The sequence below is a fragment of the Thermochaetoides thermophila genome, assembly GCF_000221225.1.
Source record: "Thermochaetoides thermophila DSM 1495 unplaced genomic scaffold scf7180000011821, whole genome shotgun sequence".
Lineage (NCBI taxonomy): Eukaryota > Fungi > Ascomycota > Sordariomycetes > Sordariales > Chaetomiaceae > Thermochaetoides > Thermochaetoides thermophila.
In genome coordinates this window covers 1,912,472-1,932,704 of record NW_006383037.1, presented here as the reverse complement: position 1 = coordinate 1,932,704, position 20,233 = coordinate 1,912,472, and the positions used below count along the sequence as shown (strand labels likewise).

General features: G+C 51.3%; 5 protein-coding genes and 1 non-coding gene across 6 annotated transcripts; 3 read left to right on the top strand and 3 right to left on the bottom strand.

Annotated features, from left to right (window-relative positions):
- Nucleotides 1–375: 375 nt before the first annotated feature.
- On the bottom strand, nucleotides 376–1,326 carry CTHT_0064520 (uncharacterized protein; the record flags this gene model as incomplete). Its single annotated transcript, XM_006696693.1, has 1 exon — nucleotides 376–1,326. The coding sequence occupies one exon, from the start codon at nucleotides 1,324–1,326 to the stop codon at nucleotides 376–378; it is 951 nt and encodes a 316-aa protein (XP_006696756.1).
- A 1,023-nt stretch (nucleotides 1,327–2,349) lies between these two features.
- On the top strand, nucleotides 2,350–3,990 carry CTHT_0064510 (phosphoribosylaminoimidazole-succinocarboxamide synthase-like protein; the record flags this gene model as incomplete). The annotated part of the gene is made up of 11 exons (XM_006696692.1): nucleotides 2,350–2,417; nucleotides 2,561–2,583; nucleotides 2,682–2,713; nucleotides 2,777–2,955; nucleotides 3,036–3,061; nucleotides 3,135–3,412; nucleotides 3,470–3,540; nucleotides 3,599–3,639; nucleotides 3,695–3,715; nucleotides 3,769–3,812; nucleotides 3,865–3,990. 11 exons carry the CDS (start codon nucleotides 2,350–2,352, stop codon nucleotides 3,988–3,990), a joined length of 909 nt encoding a protein of 302 aa, XP_006696755.1.
- A 286-nt stretch (nucleotides 3,991–4,276) lies between these two features.
- On the bottom strand, nucleotides 4,277–7,925 carry CTHT_0064500 (importin beta-4 subunit-like protein; the record flags this gene model as incomplete). Its single annotated transcript, XM_006696691.1, has 4 exons — nucleotides 4,277–4,476; nucleotides 4,535–5,271; nucleotides 5,469–7,782; nucleotides 7,880–7,925. The coding sequence occupies 4 exons, from the start codon at nucleotides 7,923–7,925 to the stop codon at nucleotides 4,277–4,279; spliced, it is 3,297 nt and encodes a 1,098-aa protein (XP_006696754.1).
- Nucleotides 7,926–9,726: 1,801 nt separating this feature from the next.
- On the bottom strand, nucleotides 9,727–9,811 carry CTHT_0064490. The gene is given in 2 exon segments: nucleotides 9,727–9,762; nucleotides 9,775–9,811. It is a non-coding gene; the product is annotated as a tRNA-Ala (tRNA).
- A 2,067-nt stretch (nucleotides 9,812–11,878) lies between these two features.
- Nucleotides 11,879–13,058, top strand: CTHT_0064480 (uncharacterized protein; the record flags this gene model as incomplete). The annotated part of the gene is made up of 3 exons (XM_006696690.1): nucleotides 11,879–11,910; nucleotides 11,964–12,594; nucleotides 12,801–13,058. The coding sequence occupies 3 exons, from the start codon at nucleotides 11,879–11,881 to the stop codon at nucleotides 13,056–13,058; spliced, it is 921 nt and encodes a 306-aa protein (XP_006696753.1).
- Nucleotides 13,059–19,722: 6,664 nt separating this feature from the next.
- CTHT_0064470 (uncharacterized protein) lies at nucleotides 19,723–20,126 on the top strand (the record flags this gene model as incomplete). Its single annotated transcript, XM_006696689.1, has 2 exons — nucleotides 19,723–19,928; nucleotides 20,024–20,126. 2 exons carry the CDS (start codon nucleotides 19,723–19,725, stop codon nucleotides 20,124–20,126), a joined length of 309 nt encoding a protein of 102 aa, XP_006696752.1.
- Between the last annotated feature and the right edge of the window lie 107 nt (nucleotides 20,127–20,233).

Sequence of the window (20,233 nt, the reverse complement as noted above, 5' to 3'; positions counted from 1 at the left end):
TTGTTATAGGGGCATAGGTTGCTCTGGTGAGTCGACGAGGGCCCGTTATAGTCGGCACTCCTACTAATACACCAATGTGTGAGTGCAATCTTGAAACGGCTTTGAGCAGTTGGGTGCTATCTATACCCGGTAGGCTCGTCACCACAAGAAGCCATGTCTTTAATTGGGTGGCGAGGGGGATAGACGGCTGTTCATAATCTGAGGTTTACACTGTGTGCCAAAGTCCGATATACACCTGGTGTCGGCTTGAGTGTTTGTGCTGAACCAGATATTTATTATTGTAGATGGCGACTTTTAATTTGGGCGAACAGTTGCATTTCACCATAGTACGATTAAAATTCGAGCTTCGTCTCTACTGTTCTTCGAAATCTAGTATTAGATGATGTTGCGGAGATCTTGGCCAGCTAGGAACCGCCTCAAGTTGTACACGATCAGCTCCTCGCTATCTTGCGGCCTTCCGCCAGCGGCATGAGGGGACAGAATCAGGTTTGGAGCCTTGTACAACTTGTCACCTTCCGGTAGAGGCTCCGTCTCGAACACATCGAGAGCGGCGCCGCCAATCTCACCCTTCTCAAGTGCTTCGAACAGCGCGTCTTCATCCACTGACGTCCCACGTCCCACATTGACCACCCAGGCATGCTTAGGCAACAAGGCCAAGCGCTCTTTGTTCAATGCATGTCTTGTCGAGGGATCACCCGGCAAAATCATGACCAATGCGTCTGTCTCTGGCAGCAAGTCGGGTAACTTATCCTCGGTAAATACCTCGACCCCAGCCCTGACACCTGCCCGTCTCGCGACGCCACGCACTCGAGCCCCCAGTGCAGTCAGCAGCGGAGTCAGGCACTTGGCGATATTTCCGAAACCCCAAACCAACACATTCGCATCTCGCAGCGTCCGGAAGGTCCCTTTCTCGCGGTCGGGCTGTGGGCCGCCCAGATGACCAGGCCACTTGCCCTGCAGCTGGTAATCGCGCATTTCGTAGAAGCGACGGGCGGCGTTGAGAAGCAGGCCGAGAGTATGCTCGGCGACGGTGCGATCGTGTAGGCCAGAGCCTGTCGTGACGGTAATGCGGGAGCGGTCGAAGCCGGCGTTCAGGACATCGTTGGGACCTGCGGCCAGGGACTGGATCCAGCGCAGGTTGGGCATGTTTTGCGCGGCAAACTTCAAATTCGCAGGAGAGTTGGCCCAGGTAACGAGGATTTCAGCGTCAAGAAGCTCATCGGGGATGGTCGGTGCTCTGGCGTCATACAGATGCAAAGTCACAGTGGGAAAGCCTGCGATGGCTGAGGGATCGAGCTTCAGCGTGTTCGGGTAGAGAAGCTTCATGTTGACAATGAGGTTGTGATGCCGGTTGTTATAGAGGTGGCGGAAACGGTCTGGAAACGACGAGACTATTGAAGGAATGTTTTGGGCTCCCGATTGCTGTATATGTGTCTGCTGCTCGAATTTGCAAGGCTCAGACGCTAGGGCTCAGTATGCCATGAAAGGAGGGCGAATGTCTCGGCGTGGACGATTGGCGGAGAAAGAAAGCTGTGCCATAAGTGGGGCACAGAATCTCTATGGAAGAACTGTTGGTACTGCGCCGGAAAGTTGGGAAAGCGCTCCCCGTTGCCAGGTCAGCACTCGGTGAGCCATTCTTGCTGCCGCAAAAGGTGCGTAATGGGCAGTTCGAAAATGCAGTGACAGCCTAGCTAGCTGTTGACGTGCTACAGTCGGGCGAAGGGTCGCGATGTACCACATCCATCAAATCCATACCAGTTGGTGCTAGGGTTAAGCAGAGGGGCAACTCCCTACCATGGTGCAAAGTGCAGACAAGGGACACTTGTACCGTCATGATGATCATAACATGGCGAATATTATCGAGGGAAACTGATTAAAATAACCAATTACGCTTACTGCTAACCTGTTCTGTTACGCTGTTCATCCGATCTCATATCTCAAATTGAAAACCGACACCCAAAATCTCCATCTTCGATGTCAACACGATTCGCCCCATGTTCATCCAGGGTCTTGGGTGTGTCGTGGGCCAGATTAAGTGGGGTATCATACCAAGGTACGTACCCTCCACGTGCCGATGTCGCGTTGCTTGCTCCTGTTTGCCAATGCCCCTTGCTCATTTTTTTGTGATAATTGACCGCGACACAAACACCTCGACCGCGCTGAGCAATTTTGCATACCATACCATAACCTACATTGACAAAGATTTTTTTTTTATATTTTCCATATTTTCTAACGTCTGCAGCCGGCCTCCCCCATTCAGCGCTCGCAGTCGGCCCCTCTTCTGCTGCCTCTCCTCAACAACCTCCCGCTTTTGACTGTCTCCTGTGGCCGCCATCGTCTCCCATGACAATGACCACAGCAACCCTCACCAGCATCCCCCTTTCATCCCTCCCCAAGGTCTCCCAGGGAAAAGTTCGGTAGGTATCTGGCAGCCGCAGCGAGCCATTTCCCGTTGGCTCGTACACAGTGCGGCTTGGTGTGCCGATTGGCAATCACTCATTCCCCTTCGGCACGGTTTTAACAACATGAGCTCGGACAAATGCTAATTTCATTTGTCCAGAGACCTTTTCTCTCTCCCAGACGGTGAGAAGCCGAGACTTCTCTTTGTCACATCAGGCATGCTGCACCTAAATATTACCTGTAATTCTCAATTGGACGCGTAGCTAACTTACCGTGTGTAGACCGCATCAGCGCCTATGACGTCATTCTCAAGGTGCGAAACTGCACGACTTTTGTCCAGTTCTTTGGTGACATTCTCTGATAAAGACATTGATAGAATGGCATTCCGACCAAGGGGATTATCTTGACTCTATTGTCGGCGAAGTGGTTCGAGATTCTCTCGTCTCGTGTGCCAGGCCTCAAGCACCACTTCCTGCACCTTGGCCCCCCTTCTGAGTCCGGTGTTGTCTCCCCCGAGGAGGCGCAGATGCTCCGTGGCCGGTCCATGACCGTTCGGTACGATTCAACATCTGCAGTTGCAGCGAGCGCTGGCTTTGCGAAACATGTACTGACTGATGTTTTGCAGTCGCCTCAAGGTCTTTCCTATCGAGGCCATCGGCAAGTCTCACTCTTCATTCGCCCCATGCTAATTCACTCCACCAATAATGGGCGCTAACACTTTGCTTATCCTCTAGTCCGTGGCTACGTGACCGGGAGCGCCTGGGCGGAGTACTCGAAGACGCAGACCATTCACGGTCTCCCTGCCCCCGTCGGCCTCAAGCGCTGCGAAAAGCTGCCGCAGCCCATCTACACACCCTCCACCAAGGCCGAGCTTGGTGAAAAGGACATCAACATCTCACCGGAGCAGGCCTGCAAGATCATTGGCGAGAAGTATGCTTCTCGCATCGAGCAGTTGGCCCTGGCTTGCTACAAGGCTGGTGCCGCGTATGCGGAGGAAAGAGGCATCATTATCGTATGTTGCATCGTGGAGATAGTAGCTTTGTGTGTTCTGCTAACTTCTGTCCCTAAGGCCGACACCAAGTTCGAGTTCGGTCTGGATGAGGAGACCGATGAGATTTACCTTGTCGATGAGGTTCTCACGTACGTGTTTCACAAGCTCACACAGTAGACAGTTCACATGGAGCTGACAAAGATTTAGTCCTGACTCCTCTCGCTTCTGGAGCAAGGAGGATTATGAAGGTATGTCAGCCACACACAAATACCAAGCACACCAAACAATGCTAACAGCAAACAGTTGGGCGGGAGCAGGATTCATGTATGTCACCCTGTACTTGGACCCCCATCAACATGTATTAACACTCAAACTAGTTGACAAGCAGGTCCTCCGGAATTGGTTGACGGATAATGGCCTGGTAAGACTCCTTACAGCCATAATTTTTACCCGTTACTAACACTTGGCCCCAGAAAGGCAAACCCGATGTTGAGATGCCTTCGGAAGTTGTCGAGAAGACCAAGGGCCGCTATACCGAAGTCTTCGAGAGACTCACCGGTACAAGCCTTGAAGATGCGTTGAAGGCTTTGGGTAACTGATTAGGGGTGGAGGGAATGTCAAGTAGATGCAGACAATATGAGAACATGGAATTGAGAGCAAAAATCTATCATTCTTTTGTGCAAAGAAATCCTAGTTCCCACTTTCAGTCTCCATAAAACCCTTTTCGCCCCCATCGGCTAAATGCGCCACAAAAATCCCATGTATCTATACCGTCATTCATCACATCCCAGGAATTGTTGTCATCATTCATAGAGTAGATCATATCATGAAATATCAACCCACAGTTTGATCTTTTTGGGGATCTATCTTGTGTGGTCAGGTCAATTAAGCAAGGCCAGCCAGCTTCACTGCGTTGGGGTGATTGGCGAAGAGAGCTTGATTGGCGTTGAACAGCAGGGCAACAATCTTGCGGACATTGTCGCGAGCCTCATCGGAGAGCTGGTCCTCAGGCGGGTTGAGGACAGACTCGAGAACAGGCACCAACTTAGGAGCCAGCTGCTGGATGGTGGGTTCCTGCGCCTCGACTGTCAAAGGCAATTAGTCTTATCGTCATTACTAGCGTGCTAGATCAAGGAAACTTACGGAGTTTGAAAAGACAGGCGTAGACAGGGGTGTTCTCTTCATAATCCTCCTTAAGAGGAAGGAGGCTGACAAGAACAGGAAGAATTTCGCCTAGGGGAAGAACAGTTGGCTGAGCCATGATCATGCGGGAGATGCAGCCGGCGGCATTGTCCTTAATGCGAGCACCTTCTAGCTGGAGCATGGGCTCAAGCTTCCCAAGGATGGTGCTGAAGTGGGGAAGGTAGGTGTTGCTGTCAGTTGAGTTGAAGATAAGCTGACCAGTGGCATAAGCAGCGTTGCTCCTGGTCTCCAGGTCGGTGTCAGACAAACGCTTAAGCAGGATCTTGAGCAGCTTCTCGGTGTACGGAGTCACGGCAGCCTTCATGTTGGCCGTGCACTCAGCGATGACACCAACGGCAGTAGAGCGCTCGATGTTCTCTGACTCGGAAGAGGCGAACTTGAGGAGCGGTTTCTCGAATATCTTCCACAGCTCTGAGAAGCCAGGACCGAGGGCCACAGCAAGGCCGATGATAACGTCAAGGGCAGTATCAATGACGAGCCAATCGTACTCCGACGTACCCTCAACGGTCTGCTCCTCTTCCTCATCGCCCAGATCCTGCTGGCAAGGGTGAGCGCGGGTGATCATAGTTGTGACAGCAGTGATCGACTCCTTCAGCATATCACTCTGAGCGAGGATTGCCGGGCCGCAGGCTTTAAGGGTGGCTGCAATGTTGCGGTTGATCTCAGTGACGACAGAACTTGCATCAGTTAGCATATGGCTTTCGAAGACGGATGAATGTAAAAGAAATAAAACAGATAAGAGACCAATCAGAAAGTGATAATTGCGTGTCCTCAGCATCCGCGAAGTTGCGTCTGAGTGAGCTGGGTAATAGCGCATGATGCTCATCATGTTGGACGTGGGTTGAAGTGGAACATTGAAAGCGGACGAACTTACCGATCGGTTTCTTCATGCCACAGGGACAGCGTCGCCTTAGAGACAATCTCGCCGAGCTTGACAAGAGTGACAGTTGGGGTCTGCTTCAGGGGGAGACCAGGCTCCCAGCTGGTGCCGGTCTCCTGCTCCATGAGCTGCCAAACACGCGCGTACGAGCGCCATAGGGTCGCAATGGCAGCCTTGCGGCAGCCCTCGTAGCTGTGATCAACGAGGTTGGAGACGCTCTCGACCGCCTTTTCGAGATAGCGCGCGATATCGTCCGGACCGCAGGCGTAGGTGATGATGTCACCCAGGATTTCGATAGCAACCTCCTTTTCAAGTGCCTCAGCAGAAATACCGAAATCCTCGTAGTCGTCGTCATCGCTATCGTCATCCATCCAGTCTTCCTCATCAGCAACAGCATTCTTGATTTTCAGCTTCTTGCCACCGGTAATAACCTCCTCCTCGGTGCCGACGATGCCCTTCTCATCTTCGCTGAGGGTGAGCTTGATCTCCTCCTCCTCGAGCTCAAGGCTCTGGAAGAGACCGGTGAAGACACCCTCGAGGAAAGGGGCAAACTCCTTCTCGTAGACCTTGGCAAGAGAGCTCCAGAGAATGAAGCTGCTCTCCCTCAGCCTAGTGTTATCCAGGTGAAGAGCCTCCTCGCTGGAGCGCATGAGGTCCACAACGTAGGGCTGGAAAGCTTGAGGACCAACTGCGGCAGCGATGCGGCCAATGGAATCGCACACGCCACTACGCAGCGCCAGATCCTCCTCGGTCTCCTTTACTGCAAGGTAGGGACCTAAAGCACGCATGGTCTCTTCGAAGTACGGCTTGAAGTCCTCGCCAAGGGCCTCAGCAATGGCACCGATGGCGCCAGAAGCGGCAACCTTGACCTTGTAGTCCTCATGGCTGATCAGCGAGCCAATATTGCTCACAAGCTCATGGGAATACTTCTTCAGGAACTCGGAGTCAAAGCCATCAGACATGGCGTCGAGAGCACCACAAACAGACCGTATGATCTCAATGTTCTTCTTAGCTAGTTTCGGGTCAACGGTCGGCTCAGTAGCAGCCTGGAGATTTTTCACGAGGGCAGCCATCACGGGCTCGTTGTACTCGGAAATCTCCTCGGCAAGATCCTCGGACAGGCGAGCAATGCCAATGAGGGCGGTGTGACGGACACCAATGTCAGCGTCATTGAGAAGATTGAGGGCCACGGGCATGATACCCTTGATCTGGGAGGAGATGAACTCCGGAGCACCCTCGCAGACGGTACCAAGGGCAAGAATGCCAGCCTTCCGGTAGCCTGCCTCGCTGGAGGTAGCAAACTTGGGGAGGGCGTCAAGAAGAGGGACAATGACCTGACGAGGGGGAAGATCGGTGGCCAGCTGGTCGAGCAGGGCCAGGGCTGCCCGAGCAGGGCTCATGTCATCCTCGTCCTCAACGTCACCAATCTCGGTGAGGATAAGCAAGCTCTTGAGAGTAAGTTCCTTGCCCATGTCTTTCATGCCCTGTATCTTTATGCGCCTGTACCTGACAGTTTGTGCAAGGAAGGAAAGCGCCTGGCTCCTGACGTCATCCTCAGCCTGGGTATTTGCAGCTAGGTCAATCATGAACTGAACAAGGTCCTTCAGGTATTTGCCGAGAAGGGCAGACTCATAGGCGAGGAATTGTTGGAAAACCTCAAAGGCTTGGTTCGTCTTCTCATCGTCGCCACCCTGAACGGCGTCCTTAAGGACTTCGACCATCGAAGGGATGAGTGATTGAAGCGCCTTAACCTGCTCCTCCTCCTCCAGCGGCTCAAAGAGCATGAGCATAGAGCCAATTGACATCATGGAGTTGATACGAACGTCAGCGCTCTGTGGATCGCGCAGGGTGTGGCTAAATAGCTCAAGGAGTTGGGCAATATGATCGCCGAAAGCGACGGGGTTCTCCTCCAGGATACTGTAGATAATGTATGAGCCAACCTCACGCTGAGCAACCTCGTTGCTTGTGGCCAGGTTGAAGAGAGCTGGGATCAGGTCGGCCCATTCCCCTTCCTCGAGGTCAATGGTAGCGATTGAAGCCAGCAAGCGCGCATTTGCATGTCGGGTGCGAAGGGTCTGCTCATTCATCGTGGCCTGAACGAGATGCTGACGCACAGCATTCTTCTGCTCCTTGGGGATCCTCTCCCAGTGCTTAACGGCCAAGCGAGCGGCCTGCACAGCGGCCTGATGCCTTACATTGAGATCTTCATGGGTTGCGACGATCTCGATGAGGAGAAGCAGAGATTCAGGGTGGGAGTAGTAGTTCTTCTGCAACTCCGACGTGACAGCCTTGAGGTTTTTGGTGTTGGCTAACGCAGCACATCGAGTTAGCCATTGTGAGGACGTGAAAGAGTACTGCATGCGACTGCTGAGTGGACGCAAAGGTGTGGGACGGATTTGACTCACGAACTTGCGACTCCTGAAGGAGCGCGGCCAACCTCTGCTTATCCATCTTCTTTCTAATTGGTATCTTCACAATAGAGGGGGTATCAAATATAAGAAATGAAGACGAGGAGAGGAAGAGGTACGGGGAAGCTGTAGAGCAGAATAAAAAACTGTTGTTCGGGGTCCGAGACACGGGTAACAAAGAGGGGACCCGACAGCCAAATTTTTTTCGACCAAAATTGTGGATGTGGAACTGATAAGATGTCGCGTTGCGTGCGTTCCTACGGTGACATGTGGTGTGGGGCAACGAAGAGGGGCAGCCCAGAGTTCCTAGTTTGCTCACCGCCTGCCATTAGAGGATTCTCTCCCACCGCCCAGAGCAGCGGCTGATGGGTGGAAGGGGTCAAGCAAACAACAGAACAGAGACATCACGACGACTCGTCTAGAATTTTAATTAGACAGAATCAGGATCAAATTACCTTGATACTGTATATATTTCATATACTGAAGATAGAAGTGATGGCGTGGGAAAACTACAAGCGCAATATTGCTAAACTGATTCTGTAAGGGTTACCTGGTACCGATTACTTGCATAAGCATCTCTGTCCTGACGAACAAGGGGTATCAGGAGAATGAAAGCCAAGAGTCTCTAGCGAAGAACGACCTTTGGTAGTATGAAAAAGGACGGATCTTCTGTGCATAAGGTAGATAGATTCCGCGCGAGAGAAGCGGAGGAAGAACTCCTCAATTAGCAATGCAAACGGGCGTGCAAAAACCGGCGACCCCAGTACTTTCTGAATCTGTGTGAACACTCCTGTTTCTCATATCCATAAGCCTTGAACCATATCCGAATCCATCTCTGGAAGGCTAGCTGGATCACCGTAATCTCGGCGTCGACCAAAGGTGTGCTGCCTAAACGTTTCCTACAATATATTTTTAGTAGTCTGGGATTCTCTTAAGCACTCTGTCGGCCTTTTCAAGCTTTGATGATTGAAGAATCGAGACAAAGGTCGATCCGTCGGCGACCATTTGGCTAAGTAGAGCCTTCCAGCAGTGTGTTCTTCAGTTCCATCGTGGAAGACCATCTGTCAGCTGTCTTTTTTGGTGACTGGGGCGAGCGTCCCCCTTGAGAAAAGATCCAAAGATGTCTACCGTGCAATATATACATGCATTCAGAATCTAAGTCAACTGTGACGAATCCACAACCTCCTGAGATGGGTCCGACGATAGTGGCAAATTGTTAAAACGTGAGGGACTGGGGGTCCTTACATAATAGTTACTGTGGCTTACTGTGGCCAGCAGTTGCTGGTTGACAACTGTTTCCATTGTTGACTGAGCAGTCGTCGTCATGCCTCAGGGGAATGGGCCATTCTATATACATGTTTACATTCGAAGTCGTTGGTATACCTGCTTTGTTTACCATTGCTTGAGCCTTCATGATTGTTTTTCTTGCAGTTATCGCAGTGAGGGAATTGCGACACTTGCGCTCCTCCTTCTGATTGGTACTCCTCCTGACTGCACTCGGGGTCTTCCCACTGGTCTTCTGCTACGCCGTCTATGGGGCAGCTACGAAGCCCCACTACAAACCGTAACATTAACCTTGCCCCCAATGGGTGAGGCATTGCCAACTTCACAACAAAGGTTTGCTATCTATCGACAGATAGTAAAGTGGAATGAGACGTCTAAAGAAACTTGGTACGCCCAAACGACTAACACCTATTCTACTCTTCGCTGTACGCAAGGTACCACATCCTTATGTCTTTGTTTATCGATCAAATATGGCCAGAATAGGCTCTAAGCATCAGCAATTGTTTTAAAGGCACACAAACCGGCGCTGCAAGTGCTGGCAAAAAATGGCAAAACTATCGTGGACGAGCTGGGAATCGAACCCAGTACCTCTCGCATACATTCGAGCATGCTAAGCGAGCGCTCTACCAAATGAGCTACACGCCCTTGAAATATTCGCTGTCACTAGCTGGAACTCCACACCTTTAGCAGGTGCCGGAGGGCCCCAACGGTCCATGATATCGTCGCCCTGCCTTTTCCCAGAGACTAGTACACCGGAAAGTTTTCGACCAAAAATGAAACAGCGTAATCTGGATTGGAACATAGGCTTCGCTTTACTCTTCAACATAGCCTGCCGCGATCGCTTGGATGACAGGTACCTTGTGTGTCTGGAATTTTGGCTGCTTGGGTGATGTTTTGAACAGACAGCGAGTGGGCTGATGATTTTCCGTCCGACTCAATGCACTGGAAGCACGTTAGTTCTTGCTAGACTCTATGACAGACAAACATAGCATCAAGAATTTTCATCGAAACGCGAGACTTGTTGCCCCACAACTCTCACAAGATTAAGGATACCTCGGCGTCGTAAACTACAAGAGCAGCTCGTGATGATATGCCCTACCCGGGAGTTGCCCGGGAGAGCTCAAAACCTGTTGACACAGCCTCGTGTTGAGATTTCTAAGACACAACCCGCAAGCGATGATTGATTGGCCGGCGGTCGATCTCCTCGACCCATATACCCGCAACCCCATAAAGCACGTCAGAGTTCCTAACACGACAGCGCAACTTGAAACCATGGCATCACAACGCCAGGGCCTTCGTGTCGACTGCATTTGAAACTTACCATTCGATGGCCCCAACTACCAGCTTGCCAGCACGTGGGACGATGGCTAGTTTCAGACAGGGCCGAAAAACAACGCTTCTGCCGGGTACTTGTCCCAGCTCAGAAATCCGCCCCAGAAACCAAAGAAGCTTGAATGGCTCAAGGTTGACGCCTTTCTAATTTTTACCATAACCCCTGGAGACGTCCCCCTGTATTATGACGACGTCGACATGTGGATTGCAGAGTTCCTATTGACATTCAACAGGGGATGGTGACAACCCTGATGGCTTAAGACGCAATGCCAGGTCGTCGTATAAGTCATTGAACTGCAGTGGTTCCTCGCTTCTCCTACGGCCGCCCTATGCCTCCATCTTGCCACACCCTCTGGTAATCTTCAGTTTTGTTTCGAGTGCCCTGGAGGCCCTACTTCTTTGTCTATTGTTTTATCTCGATCCACACAAAGTGTGGAGTCTTCCGATGTTTATTCAGTTGTGCCCAGTTTCCGGCAGGTCCGGTGGTCAATGCCCTGCCGCATCAGCTGCTAGCCACAGCAGATCGAGCAGCATCATAGGCCCTCGTGGCTGCTCTTTCTTCGGCTACTGTCAACTGGAAGATATCCATACGGCCTTCGGTGTATGTGTCCAGTCCTCTTCCCCCATGTGAGTCAACGTAGCTGACGCTGCCGACCACTTTAGATCCCCGGTGGTGTTGATACGGAAGAATGACTGCGGGGGTATGGAAACACATCTGATCCCTCTAAAAAGCGTTCTGCTGATTACGAATCAGAGAACGCAAGTCCATTAACGAGATCCTCTACCGCGACTTCCCACCCGAGCGAGCTCACCTCCGCGAAAAATGTCGATCACTTGAACGCCGACGACCATGATCTCCTCTTTCTGGCACTTGGAGCACCCGCACGCCAGGTTACGATTAGGGCAGAGGAAATTGGCCCACGTACTGGTTGGAAGGATGGCTACCTCAGCGCTGAGCATGGCTTTTGTCCTGCGATTACGAAGAGGCCCCTGCAGCTCTCGCATATTCCCCCGGTCGTATTTGGTCTTACCTCTGCGAGCGCATGCCGGGTATTGTTGCCAGGGGTACGGTCAGGAAAACCATGCAGCGCTGCCTCTTGTGGAGGGTACGGAGGACGTCATTCCCGACCAGGCACTCTGGGCCGCCGTTGTTGCCTTGGGCATGCTCTGCCATATTTATTCGTACGAAGATAAAACGACGATCACGAGGGCGTCACAGTCAACAACACGAAGTATCGGCCGGATTGTGAGATGGGCGACGATCTAGGGGAGGAATCGGCGGGCATTCCTCGTTGCATCGCTCTCCCATACTTGCAGATTTCGAGGCGTCTTGGCCGTGCCATTCCTTTCTTGAGCTTTTGTGATCAATCCTCCCTCGACATGAAGATCAAGGGTTCCAACTCTACCTACCCGTACGTTGGCCAGTTCGACAATATGAGATGCGTTGGCCCATATTCGGTGAGAGAACGGAGATGGCCTTCCAGAAGGGTTGTGCAGAGACTTCAGCCTCTTTTCAGTACGGCCCTGACGCTATCGCTGCTTGCCAGGAATGCGGGATGAACAAGGATGTTGAAGGCCTCTTGCGGGAGCTGATCCGACTGAAGGATATCCTTGAGCGCATGCCCACGGCCTTTGCAAGCATCAATACGAACCTTAGCAGCGGCGAAAAATACGTTGCTGGTCACCAATGGATCTGGTGGGGCAAGTTTTCGGCACCGCTTAGCCGGCGTTGCCCAGCCGCGTCCGGCTTGCAGTTCCCTCCATTCCTCCTTATGGATGCCTTACTTCAGCGTAAGCGCTACGACTCGTTTCTCGGGAGGGAAGGTCTTCATCTGCATGCCTGGCTGCCGACAAATCTTCGGGCCTTATCGCTGCAGTTGAGAATTACCACAGCATTCCCGACTTCAATAAGCAGACAGGAGACTCCAGGCTCCTGGGCGTTTGGGAAGGAAACTTGGAAACGTACACGGGTGAAAGGGTTCTTGGGCGCTCATCGTTACAAGGTCTTTGGAATTCTCGGGATTGCCAGCAAGACTGGCCGTACCGAGACGAATGGTCTGTCAGGAGCCCCTGATAAGAATGCCAGGCCGTGGGAGGTGACTCACAAGCAGTTCTCCGAAGCGATAAAGGAACGACTTGAACCATACCGTGGTGAAATGACGATCGAGCCACACGAGATTCGAGGAACGTTTGAGGAATGCCGGTACCGCTCACGGATCCTTAGCCGCTCCTTGTCGACAAAAATCCCAACAGGTCTATCGCCATGGTCACGCTCGACCTAACCAACACAGGCATTACATAGCAGCCTGGCGATCGACTTGCCGTCATGCCTCTGAACAGTTGGGGAGAGTGTGCAAAGGTCACTGCCGCCCTGGGTCTTGCTGACTATTTGGACACTCCTGTGGCCCTGAACAAGCAATGGAAGCGATTCGTCCGACATTTGAGTGCTGTGCGCCAACCCTCCACAACTCCCCAGCTCACGGTCAGAGATATCCTCCGACGGGGGTATCTTGCTCCTATCACGAAGGAACTCGCTCTCAAAATCCACGACATGCTCTGAGCCTCTTCAAAAACGGTCCTCCAGGTCCCAGCCACGACGGAGTGGCCAGTTCGTGGCACACTTGGTGATCTTTTGCAAGCAGCTGTTGCAGAGACCGATTCCCGCGTCTGGAACCGCGCCTTTGATCTCATTGGTGATCTTTCTTGGCTTACAGAGCTCATCTCCGTGGAGATACCCGGGACATACTCCATATCGAACTACTCGTAGGAACTGTTGCCCTCAACCGTTGACTTGACTATCTCCCGCGCAAAGTGTAAGCTGCGCTCAACCTTTGCCGGTGATGCAGATGTGACCTGCGCGGGTGTTGGCAGCGGGCAGCTACATCACCGCCCGTCGACACCAATACCATGGCCACACACGAGAACATGGCTGCCGTTCGCGCCATGTCAAACTTCATTTGATACAAACATGCGGTCCATCCGTCGGCTGAGCAAGCTGCCGTCGATGCAGCTCTCGTTCGTGCAGCTGCAGGAGAAGTTTGCCGCGGCAAGTCATCCGGGTGCTGATCGAAGGCCGCCTACGCCGCCCTCCAGCTCGGGTTCGCGAGAAGAATAGCGACAAGGCCTACCACGACAGATGCCTTGTGCGCACCGACGCTGGAAAGGGTGTCAAAACTTTCAAGGTCTAATTCTGTCGCTGGGAATTCTTCAGGCACACCATCCCATGGTACGAAAGCTTGTCTCAGTTCACGTTCCCCGCCCACTCCTCCACCCGGACTCCCCATTTCAATCGATCCCACAACCGCCATGAACGCTATGATGAGCAAGCTCAATGTTCGCTCCCGCTTCTACACGTCGCCTCCATCCTCCACAAGAGGAAGCTCCGTCCCGACGTTAGCGGCAGCGGCAGCGTTACACTCATGGATGGATTCAAGTTTGAGCACTTCCAGCGGCAGTGGCGGCCGATCAGCGGTGGAAGTCTTGGATGGGTGAGCGTGAAGCATGTGCCTGTACTTGCGCCACACTCGGGTAGTAGTACTGTTGGTGATGAACGCGGGGGCAAAGCACAGGCACATAGAACGGTATTGAGTACGGGGCCGTTGAAGGCATTTAAGTTGGGGATGGGCGTTAATATAGTGTCGGGGAATGTGAACAAGGGGATCCTCTCCCTGAGCGACGTTAAGGGAGGGGTCAAGAGGTGAGCAAGATTGCGCCAACGTATTGAGAGGGGTTTGTATGATAAAATTTTGATTTTAGCCTATTTCGTTTTGGGCGGTTGCCGTTTTTGAACAAGTTTGCTTCTTGGGGAAGATCTTTAGTTGTCGCGTTCTAGGATGCATGTGATAAGCATAATTCAAAAAGTCTTCGATACCTATTTTACAAGCACTCCACAACAACAGCATTGACATGAAGCCACATCAATTTGTCTATCTCAGGAATACCTCTGGATGTCGAATTTCTTTATCTTCAACCAGTCTTATCTCCAGCTTTTCCGCAGATTATCTTCAGTCCATGTTGCATCGTTGTGCAATCTCCCACATCACAATCACAACAATCAAACGCCCCGAGACGTGGGGACTAGCGCCTAGACTAAGACTTCTTGCGAAGGCTCCCGTGTAATTGGGGACTGCCACCGCGGAACGGTGAGGCCCTGCATGCATCCAGCATAATGACTTGTATTTGCGGCATGGATCGTGGCACGGCATATGCAGCTCGGATCCTTCAGGGGCATCGTGCTGTTGGTGTAGGACACCAATATTGATCCTAAACTGCAGGTAAACGGACACTGAGATGGAAGGATGCGGCCATAGGCCGCGGCATCGAAGACCTGGCCCAAAATGGCATCGGGAGTTGCCCAAGATATTGGCCTTCATGTTACTTCCCTACGGATATATCTTTCCTTCAACCTCCATGGATTTATGATAACTCTCTTCCCATGTGATTTCCCATTGATATCCTGCATGTCCAGGGCTGTCAATACCTTGGCCGTCTGGATAGAAGAGGTGTTTGGCCTCGGCTCAGGAGACAATATTGTGGGATACACTGGCATTAACGACATCAGGTATCCCACCGTGATTCTGGCTTTGCTAAAGCTGGGCTACAAGATAAACACACAATCCCATGGGCTGATGAATGAAGCCACATCTAGGGATCAACACTGGGTGCAGAGCTTCTTGATCTCTCCAAGGAACTCCCGGGAGGAGACAAGCATTCTGCTGAACTCCGCACGATGCAACAAGTTTATGTTCAGCCCAGAGTACAAGGACCTTGCCTAAGATCTCACCGCCAACCTGCCACTCCTTAAGGTTGCCCAGGTTCTGGATGGACAATCCTTTCCTCTCAAAACACAAAGCATGTGTCACCAATTAGAGTTACTGAACTAGATGATAACAAAACAGTCGTTATCCTCCACTCCAGCGGTACAACTGGCGTCCCGAAACCCATTCACATAAAGGCTGGTGTGTTCCGAGCTTGCTCCGAAATGATATCCCTCCCAACCCCTCCTGGACGCCGACACTACCATGATGGTTTTCGAAATTGGCCTTATCCTGGTCACGGTGCCCTTCTTCCATGTCTTTGGACTGCTGTTTCTCTTAAGGACAATCTACTACCGAAAGCCACTGGCTCTTTACCTCCCATGGAAGCCCCCTACCGCTAAGGGGTTACTACAGACCATACTGGGGGTGAAACCAAGCTGTGTTGCATGTGCTCCTTCTATTTTGGAGGATGTGTGCGATCTGCGTAATGGCCTTGACGTTCTTTTTGAAGTCCAAAGCATCATCTATGGGGGAGAACCCCTTGCAAAGTCATGCGGAAACAAGATAAGGCGACGACGTTCATTAATGCCACAGGGAGCACCGAGGCCCTCAACATTTCCACCCTGCTATTGACTGACTCGCAAGATTGGAGTATTTAAAGTGGAGTCCTCATGCTGGCATTGTCATGGAGCCTTGAATGGAATCACTCCGTGGCAGAGCTTGTGATCCAAAAGATTCAAGGATCGACTTACCGGCATGTGTTTCAGAACTTTCCTGACCTTGATTAGTGGCAGTCCAAAGACCTCTATCAGTAACCTCCCACAAAACCCAGGCTTTAGAGGCATTTGGGACGGATTGATAACCTCATTATGCTCAGCAATGGCGAGAAGTCCAAACCGGTACCCCTTGAGAAAGTCGTGGAGGGACACTTCTGGGTCAAAGGAGCTCTAATGGCGGGAGCTGGGCGGTTTCAGGCAAGATTAATCCTAGAATCACAACCGCAGAATGCCTAACTCGACTTTGGGAGGTTCATCGACCGCATTTGGACATATATCGAGGACACTAACCAACTGCTGCCCCTCTCACAGCAAGGTCTGGCGGTCCATGGTTGCTGTCGCCAACCCAGACAAGCCTTTCAAGCGCTCCCCTAAGGGTAGAATTATGAGACAGGTGATATATCAGCTATATCATGAGGAGATCTCAAGTTTGTAGCACAAGCTCAATCTTTCTGCCAACACTTCTGTCGGAAACACAAACAGATGGCTCAACCCCCAAGATGCCAAGAAGCACAAGAGGAACTTGACGGGGTTCATATCATTGTCCGCAAGGCTCTCTACAAGGTGCTTGGACCAGAAGAAGAAAAACTCGGAGATTTCACCAACGTCTTGAAATATGGACCAGACTCGCTTCAAGTTCTGCAGCTGTTAAAGTTGCTCAATAGGTCAGGACTCACATGCACTACGATTAAGAACTTTGTGGAAGTAATCAGCTCAAAGGAAGACAGTTCCAAGATGTCACCGTCTCCTCTGTCTCATGAGGAAAGAATGTCCGCCATGTTCCATCGATATTCTCATTTTGAAGCCAAGCCCTTGAACTGTGTGCTGGTGATAGGCTCTGCGGGAGGTCTGGGGACACATCTCCTGCACCAATTGATGCTGGATACCGATGCTAACGGTAATCATTGTATCAACCGGTCTGTTGATGCACCTCATCGGTAGATGTAGAGCTTCTTGGGTTATGGCCGGAACCATGTCAATTTACACGCATCCCAAGGTGCGGTTTCTCACAGGGGATATCTCCCAGTCCCAGTTTAGCCTCACGCCGCTTGAGTTTGCCGACATCATGCTGCATGTAAACACGATTATTCTCAATGCCTGGCTGGTCAATGTCAACAGTGGGTTGGAAAACTTCAAAAGAGTGATGTTGGGAATAAAGTGGTGCGCTGATTTGCTGTAGCGTTGCCCTGCCGACCGAGGATTGTCTTTATCTCGTTTATTGCAAGCATCCTGAACTACCCTGTTGTGCGTGGTGGCGAGGGTCAGGAGAGGGTTGAGGCTCCAGAGGAGTTTGATCTGAACAACAGTCTGCCGGCACTACAAGGATAAGGGGAGTCAAAGCATGTCGCGAGTTGCATCTTGGAGAAGGGGTTAGGAATGCAGGATTGATGTTGCTACTTCGAGGTTGTGGAAGCTGGCAGGGACGGCTGAAGGGAAGACTGGAACTAACAGGGGTCATTTCCACGAGCTGACTCAATCAATACATTATTATCCTGATATTGTGTACCCCGAAGACGACAGCACCTCGCCTGGCTCCATCGTCTCCTGCTTCCTGGCCCCTTCTGATCTTCTCTCCTTTGTGACCGTTACATTCACCTGTCCTACATGTAGTAGAACTGCCACATTCTGGTCTCTCTCATCTCGCAGGCACCGGATACATGAATCTCTGCTTAACATTATCTACAATCCAGTGACCTTACCAGCCCCCACCACCACTAATACCTCCTTATCCTCCGTCTGCTCCACCTCCTCCCCATCCTCCAACACCGCCCTCATTTCTGCACCCGAAGGGCGCTGCATCATCTACCCGCCCATAGCTGGCGCTCCCAGATCCATCGACCCCTCTCATCCCGTGAACTGAGCGCAAAGAACCGGTACCGAAACAGGTGAGGGAGATCCAACAACGTTTCTTCCGCTCTGTAGTGATTGATGCTGAAGATGATGCGTTTGACTGTTTGGTCTTACTGAATAAAGCGCGCAGTCGACCTTCACGTTTTGGAGGAGGGGCGGAGTCGGCCATTGTGAATTGTCCTGTTTTGTTTGGGTTGGGACAAGTTGAAATTCTCTTATTTGCTGATGTCATTAACTAGACAAAGGCGTGTGAGAAGGAACTGATAAAAAAGCTCAAGGATCGTTTTTTCATGATGAAAGGTTGAGCTGCCGTCATATACCCAATGCTCAATTGGGATCTCTAGGTCTTCTAAACACGACGTCCTATTCAGGTTCGACCATGAAAGCATCCAAGGCGGACAGGTTAAAGTTAGCAAGGCTTCAGTCCAGATCTGCCTGACGTGATTGTTTGGCTCGCCCTACATCGCTGTGAAGCATAGGGTTTTCTGATAGCAAAGATTCAGGATCCAATGATGAGCAGCCGTTTAAATGCAACCCCGAGTGAACTCTTTGCACAGCCACATCTATAGGCGATAATGACCGAGAGAGCCGATTAGTTGCTTACTTTTCTGAGGTATCCCAAAGAAACACATAGCTTACGAAGTCCATTACGTCCTAGTGAATTACTCAGAGATGCTGATAGTGTCTACTTCTTGAGGGAAAGTGCTTGTTTCCACTAGGGAGCCTGCTGGCACATCCAGAATTATGTGAACAGACTCAAAGTCGGAGTCTTCATATTGAGAGCTGGCTTGGGTCAGACTATGAATGCAACGGTGGAAGTCTGGTGATGTGTGTTCGACAAATGCGCGATAGTCTTCTTGAATAGGAATTTTCTCTTTGTGAGCTTCAAGCATCTTCCCGATATAGGTGGGAAGGCTATAGAGGTACAAAGCTGAGTTTACTGGTGAAAATGCAGACTTGACGAGCATAAGAGGTGACTAATCACAAGACAAACTAAGATAAAGGACCTAGATTATTGAAGGGATTTACCTCCCATCAACTGGGACTCTAAAGGAATTTGGTTGAATAAGTTTGAATTCAATCTGGCTTTGTGATGAAGTCGAGCCTTCACGGTGTGACGCGGTCTGCGAGAACACTCGCTGCGTGGGTGCGGTCGGACCGCAAAGAGATCCGTACGCAGGAGAATAAAGATAACGTTATGTAGTCTTGACACCCTGAGGGGGCTACATTGGAACATCTCTGAAGCTAATGGAGAGGGTGATTATCAGGCTTCACACGTTTCAATGTTCAATTGAGGATTGATCGTCACAAAATTCCCATGACCACCAATGCGCAACTTCTGAGATATCAGTTGAGTCATCCGTCAAAGAGTGATCATGCAACCGCTGGATCCCTCAGTGATGGGTACCAACAATGCCAGAGTTCCCGGACGTCATCAACATTGAAGGTGGCCCTTACACCAACTTGATGCCTTAGTTCCCTATTTTCCAGTGATAATTATACCAAACTGCTTTGGCAGGTACGCAAAGAAGGCAGCAGCTACGGAGTCGAGCCACGAACCCGGGTGTGCGGAGCGCCGGACAAGCAACGCTGCAACGGAAGTGGGGTGGAAGTGACGCTGGCAGTCATGATATCATAGCTCGTTTTAATCCCTGGCCCGTCTCTGGGAAGCTCGATTACACACGATGACAGGGCTCAAGTTTGTAAAAGCACTTGATCAACAACTTAATCCAAGTCGATTTCCAACCGAGTTTTCCAGGGTCATCGCTTGGATATCGAACTCAAAGCTCTATCTTGCTCCAAGTCCCAACAAAACTTCAACGCAGAACTTATCGCCAAAATGAGACTTTTAACCTCCCTCCCCCGAGTAACCTCATGCTTACGTCCGTTCCCCAAACAACAAATTCGCTCCTATCCCACAACAGGAGGCGACGCCGGCCCCGAATTTTCCAAACCCGGCCGAGGGATGGCAGGCGACCTTACCATGGGACGCGTAACCCGGGAGTTCAACAAGGATGGGACGGATCCGACACCTAGGCGATGGGCGTACGTCTTATTTCCCTCCTTCTATCCCTTGATCCCTTCCTCGCCGTCACCATAAGACCGTTGATATTGACATAAACTGACGGTGACGATATCAGACTATACAGCATGGGTGCGGTTGGACTGGGAGGTGCGTACTTGATGATGAGGCCAAGGAGGTTGCCTAAGCGGGAGGTTATCCGGCAGATGAGGGAACACTAGACTAGCAACTTGATCCATCGGTATCATTGTTTTGACAAGGCTTCAATTTCATGGCTGTCTGAGGAGCGCATCGTGATATAGTCGAGACAAGGGATGGAGACAAGATT